Source organism: Manis pentadactyla, chromosome 1 (assembly GCF_030020395.1).
Source record: "Manis pentadactyla isolate mManPen7 chromosome 1, mManPen7.hap1, whole genome shotgun sequence".
In the NCBI taxonomy this organism is placed as follows: Eukaryota; Metazoa; Chordata; class Mammalia; order Pholidota; family Manidae; genus Manis; species Manis pentadactyla.
In genome coordinates this window covers 226,231,451-226,249,501 of record NC_080019.1, presented here as the reverse complement: position 1 = coordinate 226,249,501, position 18,051 = coordinate 226,231,451, and the positions used below count along the sequence as shown (strand labels likewise).

Here is an 18,051-nt window from a genome sequence, read left to right as displayed (position 1 = left end):
CTACTCCTTTCTCATTTCATTAAACTTATTTCTCCTCAAAGGGGCATTTCATTTAAATTTTTAAAAACTTCGATTAAAAAAAATCAGTGTAGTTTGTGTCACCCAGGTAGTTAAAAAACTAAAAAAGAATTATCTTTTGACTCTTTTATTTTTCTTGATAGCACTAACCAATCTGACATTGTCCTATATATTTGTCTTTTTTGGGGGGGATCTATCTTCTCCCACTAGAACATAAGTTCCACAAATAGAAGGACTTCACTTGATCTATTTTTTTTATTGTATCCTCAGCACATAGAATAATGCCCAGGATTTAGTAGGTGCTCAGTAAATATTTGCTGCAGGAACAAATCCATGAATGAATAAGCCCCTGTCTCACCTCCTTTTTGAAGCTCTCTTGACACACTACATGGATGTTTATTGGAACTTGTGAAAATCCTTTAAATTTCTATGGGACTTAGTTATGTGTTCTGCAAAACGGGGATTAATAATAGCCCCCTACTTACCATCAAGGATTATTATGCTCATCAGGTAAAACAATGCTTGTTAAAATGCCTTTAAAACCATAAAGTGCAATACAAACATGAGTCACTATGACCCCTCCCACCCCCTGTCCGCCCCCGCCCCAACCACAAAGAATATATGACTTCATAGCCTTACCTACCTTTGGAATCTACTTTGGAACTAAGAAGAAAAAAGGGGCCTCTGAGGCACCAACATCAAAATAAAATGAACAGTCTCTGCATGCAAATGTGTACAGTTCTCTCATAATTGAGTCTCCAGGTCCCCGCTCACAACCATCTTCCTTTTTAACCAGCTTTACATCCAATTCCAACAAGTTTGCTTTCCATCCTTAGGCAGCCCAGGAAGGGGAGGTGGGGATAGCTTGGAACAGGCGTGTGGGTCAAAGAGCACAGCCCATTGTCCCCATGCCCTGTGTGTGAGGGAGGCGGCCACGGAGCTGTCGCCCCAGACATGCAGATTCACCCTCTGTCTGCGGGGGTTTGCGGGACTGTCAAGGGGAGAGGCAGCTGCCCCTGCACCTCAGAAGGCCCTGAGGGAGACAGGTCACTATGTGGCCACCAGGAAGAGACAGTCACGTGGTGATCCTCAGCCATCAAGAAAAGGTTAAAGTATAGGCAATTAATTGCCTTTTTTAAGAAGGCAGGAGAGGATGTGTAACACAGTCTAAATAGATTTCTGACCCAAATGGTTAAAATAAGGACTATTCATAGACAAACAAGCTAATTTGTAGTTATAGATGGAAAATATTCTTGGCTAAACAACGTATGGTATTAGATAAACAAGGTTTTATATCATATTGCTATCTTTAAACATTGGAAAAACGTTAGGTGGTGGTTTTTAACATCTGACAATTACATTGTTTATTTTAAACATGGCTTGGACAGACTGAAGCAGTAAGATTTAGAACTAAGAAAACTTGTTAAACAATAGGTAACTGTCTGTATAGTTAACTCCATCCATGTGTGGAAGACGTCATAGGTGAGGAGCCTCTTGGTGGCTGAAGAAAAGCTGTGGACCTTTAATGAGAGGCTGCTCCTACCAGGACACCGCTGACCTTGAGGAAACAAATTCAGATCTTCAGTATCCTAAGCAAGCCCTAATTAGGGATGCAAATCTGATGCATATACTAAAGGGTCCAACCCTACATCTAAGACAAACAGATAGGCTTTGGGGATTATGCAATGTTTTGAATGATTCCTAACAGCGCTTCTCTCCATTAGTGTGTATGATTAAGAGATAAATCTCTAAGGTAACTAACTACTAGTCTCCACGAGGAACTAAACCAATAAACCCTGTGCTGAAACTTCACAGGGCAACACAGATGAACTCTGAGTCTTTGGGCCTAGAAACAACTTGCAAGATAATTTTATCCAGTGGTTCTGAAACCGAGCTGCAAAGTAAAGGACCTGAGACATTTTAAAAAATGCTGAGGCCAGGACCCCACGGTCGAGAGAGATTCTGTATTAATGTGGCAAGCAAATGACACTAATACTTGTAAAAGGTCCTGAATGTAGCTGAGGTCGAGAATCACTGGTGTAGTCCTCTGGTTCCCAAACTTGCGCTACATGTCAGAATCACACGGAGAGCTTTTTAGAAAGAGATATCTAGGCTCCCCCCCAGGAATACATGCCAACTATTACCACTGCACCTTCTGGTTTCGGGACCCCTGATGCAATAGATGGCAGTCACTGGTGTGCTGGTAAACTGGCTCTTCAAAACAAAGAACAAAAGCAACAAAACAAAAGCACGAACCTTGGTCTGTAGTGCTTGCCAGTTTCCATGGTGTGACTCCTCCACGGTTGAGCTCAAGCTACCAATGTGCCCGCACTGAAGGCGGAGTTGGGAAGAAGTGCACACGGTTGACTCTGGAGAGCCAGTGCCAGCAGGGCCCATACAGCCAAACCCCTGGCACTTGAATCTTCGCTCTCCTACTTACTGGCCCGCTGCCCCTGCACATGCTGCTTGACCTTGCTGTGCTGGGGTCTCCTCAGCTATGAAACGCGATGATACTGTTACCACCCGCTCACCCCAGGGTCGTTTTTAGTTGCAAATGATCACTATTATATCCTGTGCCTAAGCAATGCTATGTACACTGTACATATGTATGTTATGCACTATTGCTATCTATAAATTTACGAAAACACTTATTCTAATATCATTCATGTAATATTAACTATGGAAATACTTCAATCTACTTAATTTTAAAGTTTAGCTTTGTCTTAAGCCATAATAGTTGGAGAAATCATGGGTTCAATGTGCTAATCATTAGAACTTTTTCTAATAGTCACTAAAATAATCACTCAATTATCCAAATAGAGATGTTTGCTTATGCACTAACTGAAATCCTCTTGCAGATGGCATGGTATTTAAGAGCACTGATTTAAATCTCAGCTCTGCCACTTGCTACCTTTGGGACCCTGAGTGAGTTAACCTCTCGGCCTCAGTTTCCTCACTTTTCAAGTGGGGTTGGTTGAAGATTAAATGCAGTGCTCAGAACAGTGCCTGGCGCACAGTGAGTGCTTTCTAAGGTTCGGGTGCAATTGCTGTTGTTCTATTGTTTACCACCAGTGGTAAATGCACACATACGGGGACATGCATCACTTTCTTCTGTCTCCCTAGAGAGTACAATCTCTGCTAAGTCATTTTGTTTCCTTTCATTTGATGTAAAGTCCATTTTTTCCTCATATTTACAATAAATCTGAACTTGGCTTGCAGGAATTAGTTGAAGCATGTGGAACTGCTGATATTTGACTTTCCTGACTTCTCCCAGATAATTTCGACCTTCCCAATAATTTCAGTTGATAGCATCGGTTGCCAGAGCAAATTCCTCCAGGTGTTTGGGTCTTGCCTGCAGTCACCTGTTCCAAGCTTGCTGATGAGATTTCCCTTCTACTTTGATGCCTACAGAAAACAGACCTCAGCCACCAGAGCTTTGGGTTGGGAGCCTAGAGTTTCAATTTCTATTACTGTCGAAGACCAGTGCAGGCCAGGGCTGATGTCAGCACATTCATCCCCACTCCTGCCCCATGCTAGGGAGTGTGGACCCTCTCCTCTACCCCCCCACAGGCCCGGGTCCTGCTGCTGAAATGTGTAGTGGGTGCAGGCTATGGTGTCATTTAATCTGCACAGAAAACTCATGACGTGGGTATTATTACCTCTATTTTAAGGATGGAGAAACAGGCCCAGAGAATTGAATAGTTTGCTCCCTGTGAACTGGAAGTTTATACTTTGGGGCTTAGGAAAATAAATTACTTAACTTCTCTCCTTGCTGTGGTTCCATGAGCTTTCTCTCTTCTCCCTTATAAGGACTATCTACATGAAGGAGTATGAGGTCCCTTGATGAGAAGTATTATATAAATTCAAAGTATAATTACTGATTGTACATTCTTTCATTAAACAAACAAAATATATGCTAATGCTAAATTCACTCCAGTTTTCCATTTTGCCATCCTTTGAGAAATAAGCCAATAAACCATTACACACTTAGCTTCCTGGGGAAATAAATTTAAATGTTAATATAAATCCGTTTAGAAAAAAACAAATTTTAACAAATAAGTATTTGAACAAGGAGGGTACTTAACCACGTTCAGAATGAGAAACGTTCAGTACAAGACCCTTGATAGCTGTTGAGATAAGCTCTCTAAATTTAATATTTTATAATAGACTCACATCTCTTTTGTTAGACATAGAGAAACAGAATCATTTTCTTTTCCCCTTTATTGGAATATATTTAAATCTCTCCAATTTTATTTTGCTAATAGGCAGGCCAAAGTCCTGTCTATAAATGTACCCTGATTTATCACAGGTAATCCCACACTCTAGCATTCATGTGTAGTACTTAACTTCAATTTAAATGTAAATTTTGGGCAACTTGGAGGGCTTTATCTGTGAACTTTGAGAGCTCTCTTCATTAATGAGGTCTGCACTAATTATAAGCAGGTTTGCAAGGCTGCCTTAAAACAACTGCCGAACTGACCCCAAAATGAACAAATTCAGAATTTATTTGTTTTTAAAAATGTGCACTGGCACCCTTGTGCACATTTTTAGCTCATGCCTCTACTCCCAAGGTGTGCACATTAGGAGGCAGATGGGCAGGATCATAACAGAATGAAATATACCTGAAGAACTAATGAAAAAAAAAATGAACGTGAACTGGGTTTACCCTCAAATAGGCCTTCTTTTCCCGGTGAAAAAAAACCATACCCTTTTCTTATCTGAGAAAAAATTTTTACGATGAAATATTCTTGGCTTCCCTTTTTCTGTTGGCTCCAGCCAGGAGCCTACAATTTAGCAGCAACTAATGAAAAAAGCACCATCAAAATTCTCGTGAAAGCAAAAAAAAAAAAAAAAACCCATTGAAACCAATTTCCAAATACTCACAGGTACATCCACGTACTTGGAAGCTGCCTTCACCTGAGAAGCAAAGGAAAGAGTAAGTGTGAGTGGCGTTTATACCAGGGGCTCACAGCCCAGTGCTGCCTCGCCACCAGTCATAACGATGTGCTGGCACATGGAGCTGACCAGCAAACCCGGAAAGGTACTAAAAAATAAAATCTGATTGCTACTTTTTTCCCCACGCCATAGCCACTGCTTTGGAGAGAAAGAGAGATTGAGGATAGAGCGAGATGGAAGGAAGGGAGGGAGGGAGGCAGGAAGGAAGGAGGAGAGAGGACGGAGAAAGGGAGAAAGAAAGCAAATTGTTACTGACTCAGATTCTGTAGCTGGTGCAGAGATGGTGCATTTTCCTTCCTCCTCTTTAAAGGAAGCAAAGTGGCTCCAGCTGGGACCAAGCTGATCGACAGAGGGCTCACCAGTCTAGAGAAGCAACTAAGGCTGCTGGGGCTTCTCGGACCCCGGGTCTTTTTGCAATTTGGCTGTAGGTTTGCCCTAATTGAATCCCTCTGTTAACCCTCTTTCAGTGGAGGGGGTGTGGCAGGTGGGCTCCTTACCCCAGAAGGACATGGGTGTCTGGGTGGGGCTGGGAGAGCCCCAGCGCCTTCCACAACTGTTCCAAGGCTGCTGTTATTTCTTCTGGCTTTAAATGCTAAAAAATCCACAAGGGAAGTGCTGGAAATGGATATGGGACTTACTTTCAGTTTGAGGAGAGGGTGTGTGGTAAAGCATAGCATTGAGAGTGTGGAATTTGGAATTCCAAATTCAAATCTGGGTTCAAATCTTGGCTCTATGACTTAGAAGCTGTGTGACCTTGGGCAAGTTACTTCATCTTGCAGAGCCTCAGTTACCTTATCTGCAAAGTACAGATACTAACAGACACCTATAACAGTGGGCTGATATATGGGCAAATGCACACAAAGTCCTGGGACATAGTTAGCATGGAACCAATGGCAGCTCATATGATCAATTCATAAGCAAATCTGGGTGGGGTCTGGGTGCTGTGAGTACTCAATGAACAGCTAAGGTTGAGGAATAAAACCTGTGGGAATGTGTCTGATACTCTAATTTATTTTGACTCAGGTTATACATGTTCCTCTAGCCACAGGTGAGAATGGGGGGCTACATTTGGGGGCAGAGAAGGTTTCCAGGCTTATGGGAAACTACAAAGACCGATGCACACCAAGCATTAGGACATCTTTCCACATTGCAGGGAAGTTTCCTTCTGTCATTTGCTGAGACCAGTATTGGGAATCACAACATCTATCCACCTGTCTCCCAGGAAAGCATCCAGGGGAGCATTTTTCCCTATTGCACTTTTCTCACAACTACTTTTCAAAATGCTAATTCCAAGGGAGAGAAGCCAATGAGCCAACAGGGTAGTGTATAAAGAGCGCAGAATTTAGAGTAAAATTCTGTGACAGTTCTAGTGGACCCTGGGCTATGCACTTGAAGTTCTTTCTGCAGCCTTGGTTTCTAGATTTGTAGGACAGGGTGCTATTGCTGTGTACTCTGCAGGGCTGAGAGCCTAATCTAGAGACAAAGTGCTTCACAAACTTTAAAGGGCTGACGGTGCAAAGAGATTACTAACTTATTAAGAGGGCGATGTGGAATCATCACCAGTACCCAAGATGACTCTGAGATTGCCCCATAATGGATTCTCTTAGAACCCTATACTTTTTCTTTACAGCACTGATTGCAATCGTGATTCAGTAATTTCATGCAATGCTTGTCTCCCACAGAATGTTGTGTCTTGTTCACTGTGGTCTCCTCAGTGACTCATTTGATACCTGGCTTAGAAAGGGCACTCCGGGAAAATCTGTAGAAGGAAGGAGAGAAAGCAAGTGACCAGGGGCAGCTTCGGGATGAGCAGACGGAGGATCCACTGGATGAGTCAGTCTGAAAGCCAACACAATTGCATATAGAGCCGACTGCCTGCAAAAACTGGGCAAAAGGGAACCGCTCTCCTCCTCCAACAAAGGGGCATAAAGAAAGTTCTGGATTTTGCACAATTACCATTTCTACTAAATGGTCATGAACCCCCAAGCTGCCTTCTCCATTCCTGTTCCAGAATTAAGTTTGGGCAAGAAGGTGGCTTTCCTTTCTTTCAAGTCTCTCCCATTTAAAATAATATCTAACATTTATATGATGTTTTTCACTTTGCAAAGCACTTTGGTGTAGTTTCCCCTTTAAGCCACCCTGTAAAATGGGGACTGTTAATTGTATCTATTTACAATCGAGAATACTAAAATCCATAGAATTTAAGAATTTATTTGCTCATGGTCTCAGCCAAAAGGCAGAGAAAGTAGGACTCACATGTGGGTGTCCTGAGCCCCACTTTTTCCTTTGGAACTCCTCACCAAGGGCAGTAAAGCCTGAAGAATTCAAGCATCAGTGGTCGGAGCAAGTGCTGGCAAAATAATTCTTCTCAGCTAGAAATTGCTTCCTTTGCTCTGTAGAGTTGGTGCTTGGCAGTTGGTAAGAGTTTTGCTACAGCTGAAATGATCAACCTTTAAACACGCCTACTCTCCACTTACCACTAACATGCAGTTCCAATCCAGAGAATGACACCAGTCAAGTTCTATTCCTTTCAAGGCAGCTTGGGAAGATGAGGCAAGCTGAATGCCATGAATGAAAACCGTCTCCTCCCCTACGTGCCCCAGCCTGCAGTTTGTCAGGCTTCTTGCTGAGCTGGTAACTGCTGACTTGATCTCAGTATCATTGTTCTTCCTTCTATCCCATCACAACAGGAAATAAATAGCTCAGAATAAATTGAGGTCTTATTATTATATAGAAACATGTGGGGCATCATTTTTGGTTCTGGCCATTGAACTTTAAGAAGGATGTTGATGAGGATACAGGGGAGCCTGGAAGTGTCTTCTATAAGGAAAGTGAAAGCGGAGGCCCGTTGCCTGGGAAAGGAAAGGCTAACAGCAAAGAAAATGGTAATCTTCGTGTAGTTAGCTAAGGAGCTTCAGTGAAGGAAGATTGAACTTTTTCATGGAATCAGGATGAATGAGTAAAATGACAGGGCTTCAGAAGAAGGTCCGGCCAGACACTGGCCCTCTCTGCTGAAGGAGACCTCCTTGCTGGAGCAGCTCAAGCACGGCTATGGAGGATGCTCTGCAGGTGAGCCTTTCCCTGTGTGACAGGTTCCCTCGAGGCTGCTTCCCATTCCCTGATTCTCGTCTCCTTAGGAGCTAGGAAGTTGCCAATGGTTGTATCTTTCATAGCAGGCATGCTGAGATACAGCAGAGTAAACACACTGGCAAAGTCAGTATCAGAGTCCTGGCTTCTGCACCCTTTCCTACCTAATGTCAACAGTGCTACGTTTTAAGCATCATGTTTCTTTTAAGTACCCACAGGAATGTGTCTTTTGGCCAGCTATACTCTAGGTAGAGAGAAAGGACCTCCCAACTCACTAGGGCTTTGGAATTATTGCCAAGAGTCTGAAAATCTAAGTGCACATGAGACATTGTCTCTAGATCAAATAATGATCTACAGTCCACACAATCTATACAAGACTGTTTTCCATTACATGTATATGTGGTTTTCTTGAATAAAACACATTTCTTGTAAATATCACCTATTTTATAGAATTTTGTCATTATGTGTGTTTTCCTATCAATGATTCTCAAAAACGTGTATGTGTGTAATTTTCTTTTCTTTTTTAACTTGAAATTTTCCTAATGAAGCAGCTAAGAAGATGGGCTCAGGATTGGTGGGGCTAGAAGTCTGGCTTTGCCGTATTCTAACTTGGTGACTTGAAGCAATTACTTAAGCCCTTTGAGCCTCCTCTGCAAATGGGACAAAGAAAGTATTACTCAAAGGGACGCTGTGAGGACTAGATGAGCTTATCCATCCCAATGTGTAGAGCAGTGCTGGGCACATGGCGAAGGCTACTCAATGTACATGTTCTTAGTGATTACTGGATATACTGGCTTATTGGTGTAGATGAAACACAGGCTCCTTGTCCAGGTGGTGGGGGTGGCAGCTAGTTTCACTCCCCATCTCTTGCCCACAGGCAATTTCGTGCCATAAAAAGGATGTCTGGAATCTCCCCAAGTGACCAGCAGGTACCTGAGTCGGTTCATAGTATGGCCTACTTTCTGCCAATTGCGTGAACACCCTATGCACAGGAGAACTTGCCCTCAAAAGATTGAGGCAGCAACATCCTCTGTTTCTTAACTCAAGATGGTTGAGTTTAGGCATAAGTGACAGGGAAGTTCCCAGGCCAGGGAACTCTGTTATTCAGTACCACATACCTGCTGGACTCTGGGACCAAGCCATGTGCCCTGGGGCACGGGAGATAGGGCAGGGGAAGGAGGGTACCCTAGACAGCTGGTCTGGAACCCTTTCTAAGCAAGGACTCAACTGCCCTCAAGGGAGAGGCAAGAACTGTGACTTCTGCCAGACTTCATGTCCTGCGAATCTCTGTGTTCTGACCATCCCTCTGATGGAAGTCCCTTCTCTAGTAGTGTCCATGAGCACCCCCAGCCCCTGACCGCCCAGTAGAGCCAGTTCTGGGAAAAGGAGGTTAGGAAAAGAGACACAAAGAGAGGCTGACAGAGATTGAAGATGAAGGGAGGGAGACAAGCTGTGAGTGGGCAGCTCATGCATGTTCTCATGTGCCTGAAGCCAAGAACACTTACTACGTACAAGGCACCATGGGAGGGGCTGCAGACGAAGGTGTTTGCTCCATGATTGCTGGCCCCTTCTTAGATGGTATCTAAATGTCCAATCTCTCCAAACACTTGGGATGAGTCATGTCCATCCAATATCTAGTAACTAGAAGTAACACTTCTTGAGTGCTTACTACTTGCCAGGTAATAAGTCAGGAATATTGCATGTGTTATAATTAATCCTAACGACAAACTTTTTTTTTTTGGGGGGGGTCCTATTACTATTCCTATTTTATAGTCGAAGAAACTGAGGCTAAGAGAGATGAAATAACTTGGCTTAAAGTCACATAGCTAATAAGTTACAGCTTTGGACTTCCCATCCTCCAAGCTGCCTATTATTCAGTTAAACAAAACAAATATCAAACCACTTTTATTGACCAGCTATATTTAAGTTTTGTGTGTGTGTGTGTGTGTGTGTGTGTGTGTGTGTGTGTGTGTGTGTGTGTAGACTTAACCTAAAATGGCTTCTCCAGGAAAAATGCATGAGGGATTTGAATAATTATCTGCACTGACTCAGGGCAGAAGGTCCAAAGTGTTTTTTCTGGCCTGAATGTGCCAGCTAATTACCTCGACCCTCCACCTGACTTAGCGTGTGTAGACAGGCTTAATGGTTTCTCTATTGAGCTCTTCCATTATTTTTCAGGTGCCCAAGGTAATCTTTTCATTGAACACTCACCATTCTGGGATTTTCACAATGCTGATGACTAAGGGATTTTCTTCTGCTTGGTCCTAATAAGGGGACCTGAGTTAATCATTGTGTAGCTTGTTAGAGAGCACGGTGGGGGCTTAAACCACTTCTGTGGCTTTATTAGGGGAAAAAGCAACCCAGGTGCAGGCCACGAGGACCTCAGCATTTGATACTATTAAATCAATGCACAGACAAAAAAAAAGTGGATTAGGCTCTTTTTGCAAACAGAAGTCTGGTGGGTAAGGCTCAAAGATGGAAGAGAAAAGAAATTTGAACAGATACCACTGCATTAGAGACTGCTTGAGTTCCCCTTTCTCCCCATGGTCTCCTAAAGAAAAAACAAACCAACCAAGGAAACTATTTATTCTGTGTGTGAGGTGAGTCCATCCCTGCCTATGTGACTTCATGGAAGTCCAGAGCTGATTTCTCTGCCTTTGCCTAGAAACTGCTGACCATATCACCATTTCAAGGGACTAGCAAAATTTACTTCATTGTTTGGCTTTTGAAATTTCTGCTGCAAGGATAATGATGATATTTTGTTCCTTTCTCACTTCCTTACTCAGGCAATTTTAGATACCTGATTTGTTTTTGTTAATTGAGAGTTGAGGCAATTCAGTATGTAAAAATGTCACTGAATGTCACCACCATCCATAATATAATTTTATCTTTCATCAGGTGCATTGTATCATCTATCACCATCCTAATGTCTAGAATGGAGGCTCTACAAGGAGGAAGAACTTTCTCTCTCCTCAGTATCGACGCTGCTTGGTATATAGTAGGAGCTCAAAAAAAATTAGTTGGACGAATGAACTTTTATATATAGCACTTTTTCCTCAGTACCTGGGGTAGAGGGTTCTAGTGTTTTCTTGAAGTTGGTTTTTATGTTATAATACTCTTAAAGGGACATTTAAGGAAAGTGCAGCCAGGCACTATCAACTCAAAAGGAACTGGCTTGTGTTGCCTCTGTGAGAAGAGCTTAAAGGGTCTCTTGGACTCACGCACCTGGGCAGGCAGCACAGTGTGGGGGTAAGAACTTGGGTTCAGGAGTCAGATACCTGGGCTGGCAGCCGGTTCTATTACCCACCAGCTATGAGCCAGGTAACCTAAGCATCAGCTTCTTCCTTGTAAAATAGAGATAATGACAATAATATCGCCTCATAAAATGGTTGTATGGATCATTACTAAAAAAGACAGATTTTTAAAGTGTTTAACAGGTGCAGGACACCATTATAAGTATTTGGTCTGTAGCAGTTGATTTAGTGAATGATAAGGATTAAACAAGTTAATGTAACATAAACACAATGGAATATTACTCAGCCATAAAAAAGAAGGAAATCTTGCTGTTTGGAACAATGTGGATGGACCTAGAGGGTATCATGCTAAGTGAAATAAGTCAGATAGAAAAAGACAAATACTACATGATTTCACTTATATGTGGAATTTAAAAAACAAAACAAACAAACAATAAAGGGGAATAGAGCCATAAATACTGACAACAGACTGTTGGTTACCATATGGAAGGGGGTGAGAGGATGGGTTAAATAGGTAAAGGGAATAAAGAAGTACAAACTTCAAATTATAAAATAAATTAGTTATAGGAATGGAGGTATAACATAGAGAATATAACCAATAATACTGTAATACCTTGGTGTGGTAACAGGGTAACTACACTTACTGAAGTGAGTAAACATACATTTAGTAAGGCATATAATTATCAAGTCACTATGTTGTACATCTGAAACCAATATAATATTATATATCAACTATATCCCAATAAAAAAGAGACAAGATTAAATAAAATTCCTCAAGAAAAAGCAAACAAGTTAATGTACGCTAAAACCTTTACACAGTGCCTGGTGCACAGTATGTATTCAGTAAGTTTCAGTTATTGTTTTTATACTCTTTTGCTTCCATCCAAAGGGGCTGATGTGATTGGTTAGGTTCCAGGGCACTGGGTGGGCAATGTTTGCTAGTGAGTGAGGTCATTAAACCTTAAATATCCATATTCTTAGGTATGGTGTTTCTGATTCTCGGTTTGAGTGCTTCATGTGAAAGCGTAGGACTTATCCTGCAGTAAGAGGCCTGGCCGTCTGATGTCTCTTCTTTGCTGGCCCTGTGCCCGGTGGGGCCCTAGTTCCTCTCTCTGATTCTATTTGTCCTTGGCGCCCCCCTTAATGTCTTTGAGATCCCGGGAGACCAGTGTGACTCCACAGAGTTATCTGTGGTGGAATGTGGACCCGAAGCCCAGTTCACAGTGTGGCAGCTTGTCCCCAAGGATGCTTGCCACTGATTATCCCACTCCCTGTGTGGGCATGCCACTCCCTCACCAAGAAATGGAGCCTATTCCCCCATGCCCCTGGAGTCGGGCTGGCTTTGTGACTGCTTTGTTAACCAACAAAATATGATACAGATGACATCATGCCAGTGCTGAGCCTCATCTTGAAAAGAACAATAAGCTTCCATTTCCTCACTCTGGAAAGCCAGCCTGACACTTAAGTGTGACTACCCTGAGACTAGCAGGACGCAGGAAGCACAAATCACATGGAGATGATCAGGAAGAAGAGATGTATTGGGGCAGAAAGAAGCCACATGGAGACACATCATGTTATCAGACAACCAGCCCCAGCCCAGCTCAGCTACCTGCTGGATGTGGCCAAGAGAGTGGTCCCAGTCAGAGCTGCGTGGACCAAAGAATTCCCTAGCTGAGCTCATCTCAAATTCCTTGCCCACGAAATTGTGAGCAAAAGACAATTATAATTTTAATTATAATTTTGTCATAGTTCATTATGCAGCAAAAGACAACCAAAACATTCAATGAGGTGTTACTTTGTCTTATTCCCCCACCCCCAACTTTATCTACTGTGTGCAGATCCCTGGAGGATGCTGTGGGGAGTCCCTGTGGTCTAGGACAGGTTTTGGATATTCTGGGCCTCCTGGCTACAAAAACATTAGTGAGCAACTGGATTTTTACCTGATCCTTGATGATATTTATTGAGCACATATGTATGGGGAACTGCGCTAGGCACCTTATGTATAATTAGCTCAATTAATCATCACTGTAAAGCCTTGGACAGCGCATTTCACCATCCCTGTTTCACAGATGAGGATGCAGAGGCTCAGAAAGGTTAAGCAGCTCTTCAGAGGTGAACCAGTAAGGGATGGAACTGGAGTACAAGTCCAACCCTAGTTATAAAGTGCACAGTCCTTTTGTTACATCAAGTTGTTGATGGTCTGAACATGATAGTCATACTAACACCATTTCTTACCTACTGGTAGGACCACCTGGGATTTATGAGAAGGGGAATCTACCTTGTGGTAGGTGTAGGGGCTTTTGGTCAGACACATCATGGTTTGAATTATGCTCCATCACTTACCAGTTGAGTGACATTGGGAAAAAATTATTTAACCTCCCAAAGGTTTGGATAATCTCATCTGAAAAATGAAGATAACAACAGTATCTTCTTCACAGCATTCTTTGGAGGCTGAACAGGTAGACATCATGTCAAGCACTCAACACAATGCCTGGTATACACTAAGAGCTCAATAAACCTTAGCTAATATTATTAGTAGTGTTAATTCACTTTGGGTTAGCTGGGGGCTGACTGTACCGCATTCCCATCTGTAGTTCATAGACTGGAGCAAAGGCTAGCAAACTATAGCCCATGGGGCAAATTTAGCCTGCTGCCTGTTGTTGTATGGCCCAAAAGAAAATAATAGTTTTCACATTTTTAAGTGGTTGAAAGAAAATCAAAAGAAGAATATTTCCTGACATGTGAAAATTACAGGAAGTTGACATTTTGATGCCTATAAATAAAGTTTTATTGGAACACAGCCCCACCCATTCCTTTATTTCTTGTTGATAGCTGCTTTTATGCTACCAGGGCAGAGGCTGAGTAGCTCTGACAGAGACCATGTGTCTTGTAAAGTCAAAAATACTTACTATCTGGTCCTACTCAGAAGTTTTCTGACCTCTGGGCTAGAACATACTTAAGTGTGGAAGGGCAAGAATCACAAAATGTACACTTCTAATCTTCATTTGACCATTGACTAGTCGATCGATGGACCTTGGCTACTTGCCCTAACCTGTCGGCCTATGTCCTTATTCATGATAATAGGGCACGTGGCTAAGGGTTTTCTCCTGATTCTTCCAGAATTAAAAAAGTGTCTGTGACTCTCAGATGGTATACGAGATAGGTTGGCTCTAGGAAGAATGTGGGATAGAAACAGTTCCCACACCTTGAAAAGTTATAAATACTTCAGTAGTAAAACAAAAGGCTATTAATGTTTTAGTATTTATAAAAGCTCTAGAAATGAGGCTTCAGGAAAAACTATAGTGACAAGAAAAGGCGAAAAACAGTAGAGATGAACAAAGACCATTCACACAGGTACCAGACAATGTAGCATGGTCCTGTGGGTAGACTTGGCAAAGAGATACGGGGATTACAATAGGTACTATGTTGAGTATCCTGCACCAGGCACTGTTTTGAGGTTTTTTGTGAACCACCTCATTTAATATTTTCCCAGCACCCTCTAGCTGCAGCCTCCAACCTGTACCTTATCAGACTGTTGTGAGGATTAACAAAGATGATACACAAAAGGTGGGGGGCACCACCATAACCTCCTGCTGTTGGAACCAGCAGGCCAAAGGAACAAACTATCTGTGTGTGGGCAGTGAACCCCTCTGCTAATTTGCCCCGAGTCCCTATATTTGCCTAAGTCCTTCCCCAGCTTCCGCTTTTCATGCTCTCCCTTTAGTGGCAGAATTGGAATCGGTGGGGTTTACTTCTAAATGCACATAGCCCCTGTGCTAAGTATCGCTCCAGCCAATAGCATGGGAGAACACATGGCCATATCATTGATCAGAGGGTGGGAACTACCTGAAGAAGGATGTGGGCGCTTCCAACAGGGAGCAGAGCAGTGCAGTGAAGTGATTCAGAACCCAGCCTTTGGAGGTGGATCGCCTGGGGCCAAGTTCCAGCTCTACCGCTTCCTGGACAAGTTACTCAAATTTTCTATGCCTCGCATTCCTCATTACACAATGGGGATAACAATACTCTTCATAGAGTTGTTGGGGTATTGACTGAATTTCTGGAACAGTTCCCAGGGCATATTAAGAACTATGTGCCTGCTAACATTACCACTTCTGTGGGAAAATCAGATCGTTCTAGGTAATCAGACTTGTATATTAAGCTTGGTCTGGCCCTGCATTATTCAATAGCCATATGTGGCTATTTAAATGTAAATGAATTAAAACAAAACACTTTTTGGCCATATTTCAAGTACTCATGTGCCACAGGTGTCTAGTGGCTACTGTAGTGGACAGTTCAGATATAGAATATTTCTATCATTGCAGAAAGTTCTATTGGACAGTGCTGGGCTAGGCTTAAGTGACATCCATCAGTATGAGTTATTCCATTTTTAAATGATAAGAATAAGAAGATGAGTCATTTAATTCCCATGTTAGAAGAAGAGATCAGTGGGAGGAGGAAGCAGGGGAGGGAAAAGGGCACGGGGATCAGTAGTCTTATCTTGTGGATGAAACAAGAATTGAAGGTGAATGGATATTATTAAACTTGTAGAGATGCCAAGAGAGGAAAGGCAATACTGATACAACTGTAACAGGGGAGGGAGGGGGGAGGTGAGAGGTGGTGAAGGGAGCTAAAAGCTCTCATTGGCTATTGTAGGGGGTCCAGTGCTCTCTAAGATCAATCAATCAATCAGTCAAGAAATAGCAATACAGGAATAGTACTTAGAGCCAGGATGATAAAAACAGAATGGTTTCAAGGTCCTTTCTGGGGTAAGGGAGTGGGGTTTGGAAAGGGGTAGACCAGAGAACTGTTTGTTTTTAAAACATTTTTATTATAAGTACTTCTGCACTATTTCATTTTTTAACCATGTATGTATATTTCTTTTACTGAAAGTGACAGAAAAAGAACAAAACAATGATAGAATTTTCAGGATTCTAGTGGAAAAAGGCATTCTGCAAGAAGCGTGCATTTCCTCCAGGGTAACTTCCTCAAGGTTTCTGTTTGACTAAAATCATGATTCTGAGATATGTCCTCTACAAAGGCAAAAGCAAAACCTAGCAAAACCCCACTCAACACATAATCTGGATGCTCTAAGTGCATCTTGGGAAGATGAATAAATTGTAAGTGCCAACTGAGGGACCGACTGCCTGGGGGAGACAGAATGTGGCAGTGGGTGGATGTACTGGGACTGTATGTGCGGGTGAGCAGTTGAGCAAACCTCAGTGGCTCCTGCTTGTGGCCAAGTGACAATTACAGCGAAAGCCCCTTCCAACACTTTCTGAGGACTGGGGAAAAACACAACCCTTGAAGTATCTCTGGAGTCACAGACAGTATGATGGATTCCCACTGTTCTGTCACCAGAGGAGCTAAAATATCTTCACTGTTTGCCCAAGAACAACTGCATTTCTGGCCAGTTGTGAAGTGCTGTGCCCAGGTGAGCACCGTGCATATGCTCTATGGACGCACAGACATTATGAGGCCACCTTCCTTTATTTTCTGTTTTAAAAGGGCTAGAGTTTATAAATGCTGTTTTTATAGATGTGGGAATTGGGACACATTAAATGTCTTATGGGTTGCTTACCAGGTAGCCATTGCTTAGACAAATGATCCACTGGCTCTCAAAATTTGATTCACATTTGAAAGAAGAGAGTTAAGCATTGCTATGTTTTAAAATAAGGATTCCCTAAGTTGTTTATAAATGGAACTGGTGTTTAAAAAAATCAGATTCCAAGTCTGGACTCTCATGCCTGCTCTCTCAATTATTGGCTGTGTGACTTTGGGAAAGAGAATTGTTTAGTTTTCTGATAGACAATGTAGAAATACTTACTACTTGATACATAGTCATATATAAAAACATGGATGCATTTATCAGTTATTGAAGGCCTGATTTACACTATCTTATTCAATCCTTATAACCTGTCTCTCATTTTACAAATGAAGGAACTGTGGCTCAGAGAGGTTGAGTTGCTTTCCCCAGGGCACGCAGCTAAAAAGTGGTAGATATAGTATTTAAACCCAAGTTACTGTATTATGCTGTCCCCTACACTGCCTTACCTTTTTTGTAAGATAATTTAACAAAGCCTGGAGATAAAATCCAGATGACATGGAAGTATTTTAAAAAGCAGAAAGTGTTATATTATGATGATATTCACCTATCACGACAAGCAAGACCTCTTATAGCACTCTCAATGTAACTAACCATCACGGATATTCTGAAATGACCTCTGGGGGCCACTGCAGGGCTTCAGAGGGGCTGGGAGAAGGTGGGAGAGAGTTCAGGCTTTCCTGGAAAGCGCCCTTAGATGAGAACGCGAAAACCCTGAGTCGCAGAGCTGCTGGTTGACTGTGTGGCTTCTGTGCATGTTCATAAATATTGATTGTGATTAAACTATTATCATAGTAATGAGGGTAATAATGCCTCCTACAGCCCATCCCACCACACTACTCAAAAGTCCCTACCTTTCATTAAATAAAGAACTGCTGGCACTGCTGAGGAGTTGGGCAAGAGGCAGGAAAATGATCTCTATTAAGCAAAAGCATTCTGTTCCATGCGCCGATTAGGAGCCACAGTCTCATTAACGAGGAGAATTGTTCGTGTCTCCTGTTGCTCAGGATACTGTGCTCCGAGACTGGGTCCAGGAAGTGTATGTTCTCATCTCTCTTCCACCCCTGGGGCTTCTGAACAGATGCCTGATTGCAGTAGACCTGTTTTTCCTTCCAGTTTCCCTCATTTCTGCCC

At 42.5% G+C, this 18,051-nt stretch overlaps 1 protein-coding gene across 17 annotated transcripts in view; it reads right to left on the bottom strand.

The window, feature by feature from the left end:
• The window catches only part of CADPS (calcium dependent secretion activator), a 427,320-nt gene that overhangs the window by 38,911 nt on the left and 370,358 nt on the right, over window positions 1–18,051 (bottom strand). For all 17 annotated transcript variants that reach the window (XM_057507990.1, XM_057507963.1, XM_057507964.1 and 14 more), the window contains one exon: window positions 4,903–4,935. In XM_057507990.1, coding sequence (XP_057363973.1) covers window positions 4,903–4,935 — 33 coding nt within the window. The remainder of the gene's footprint in view (window positions 1–4,902; window positions 4,936–18,051) is intronic.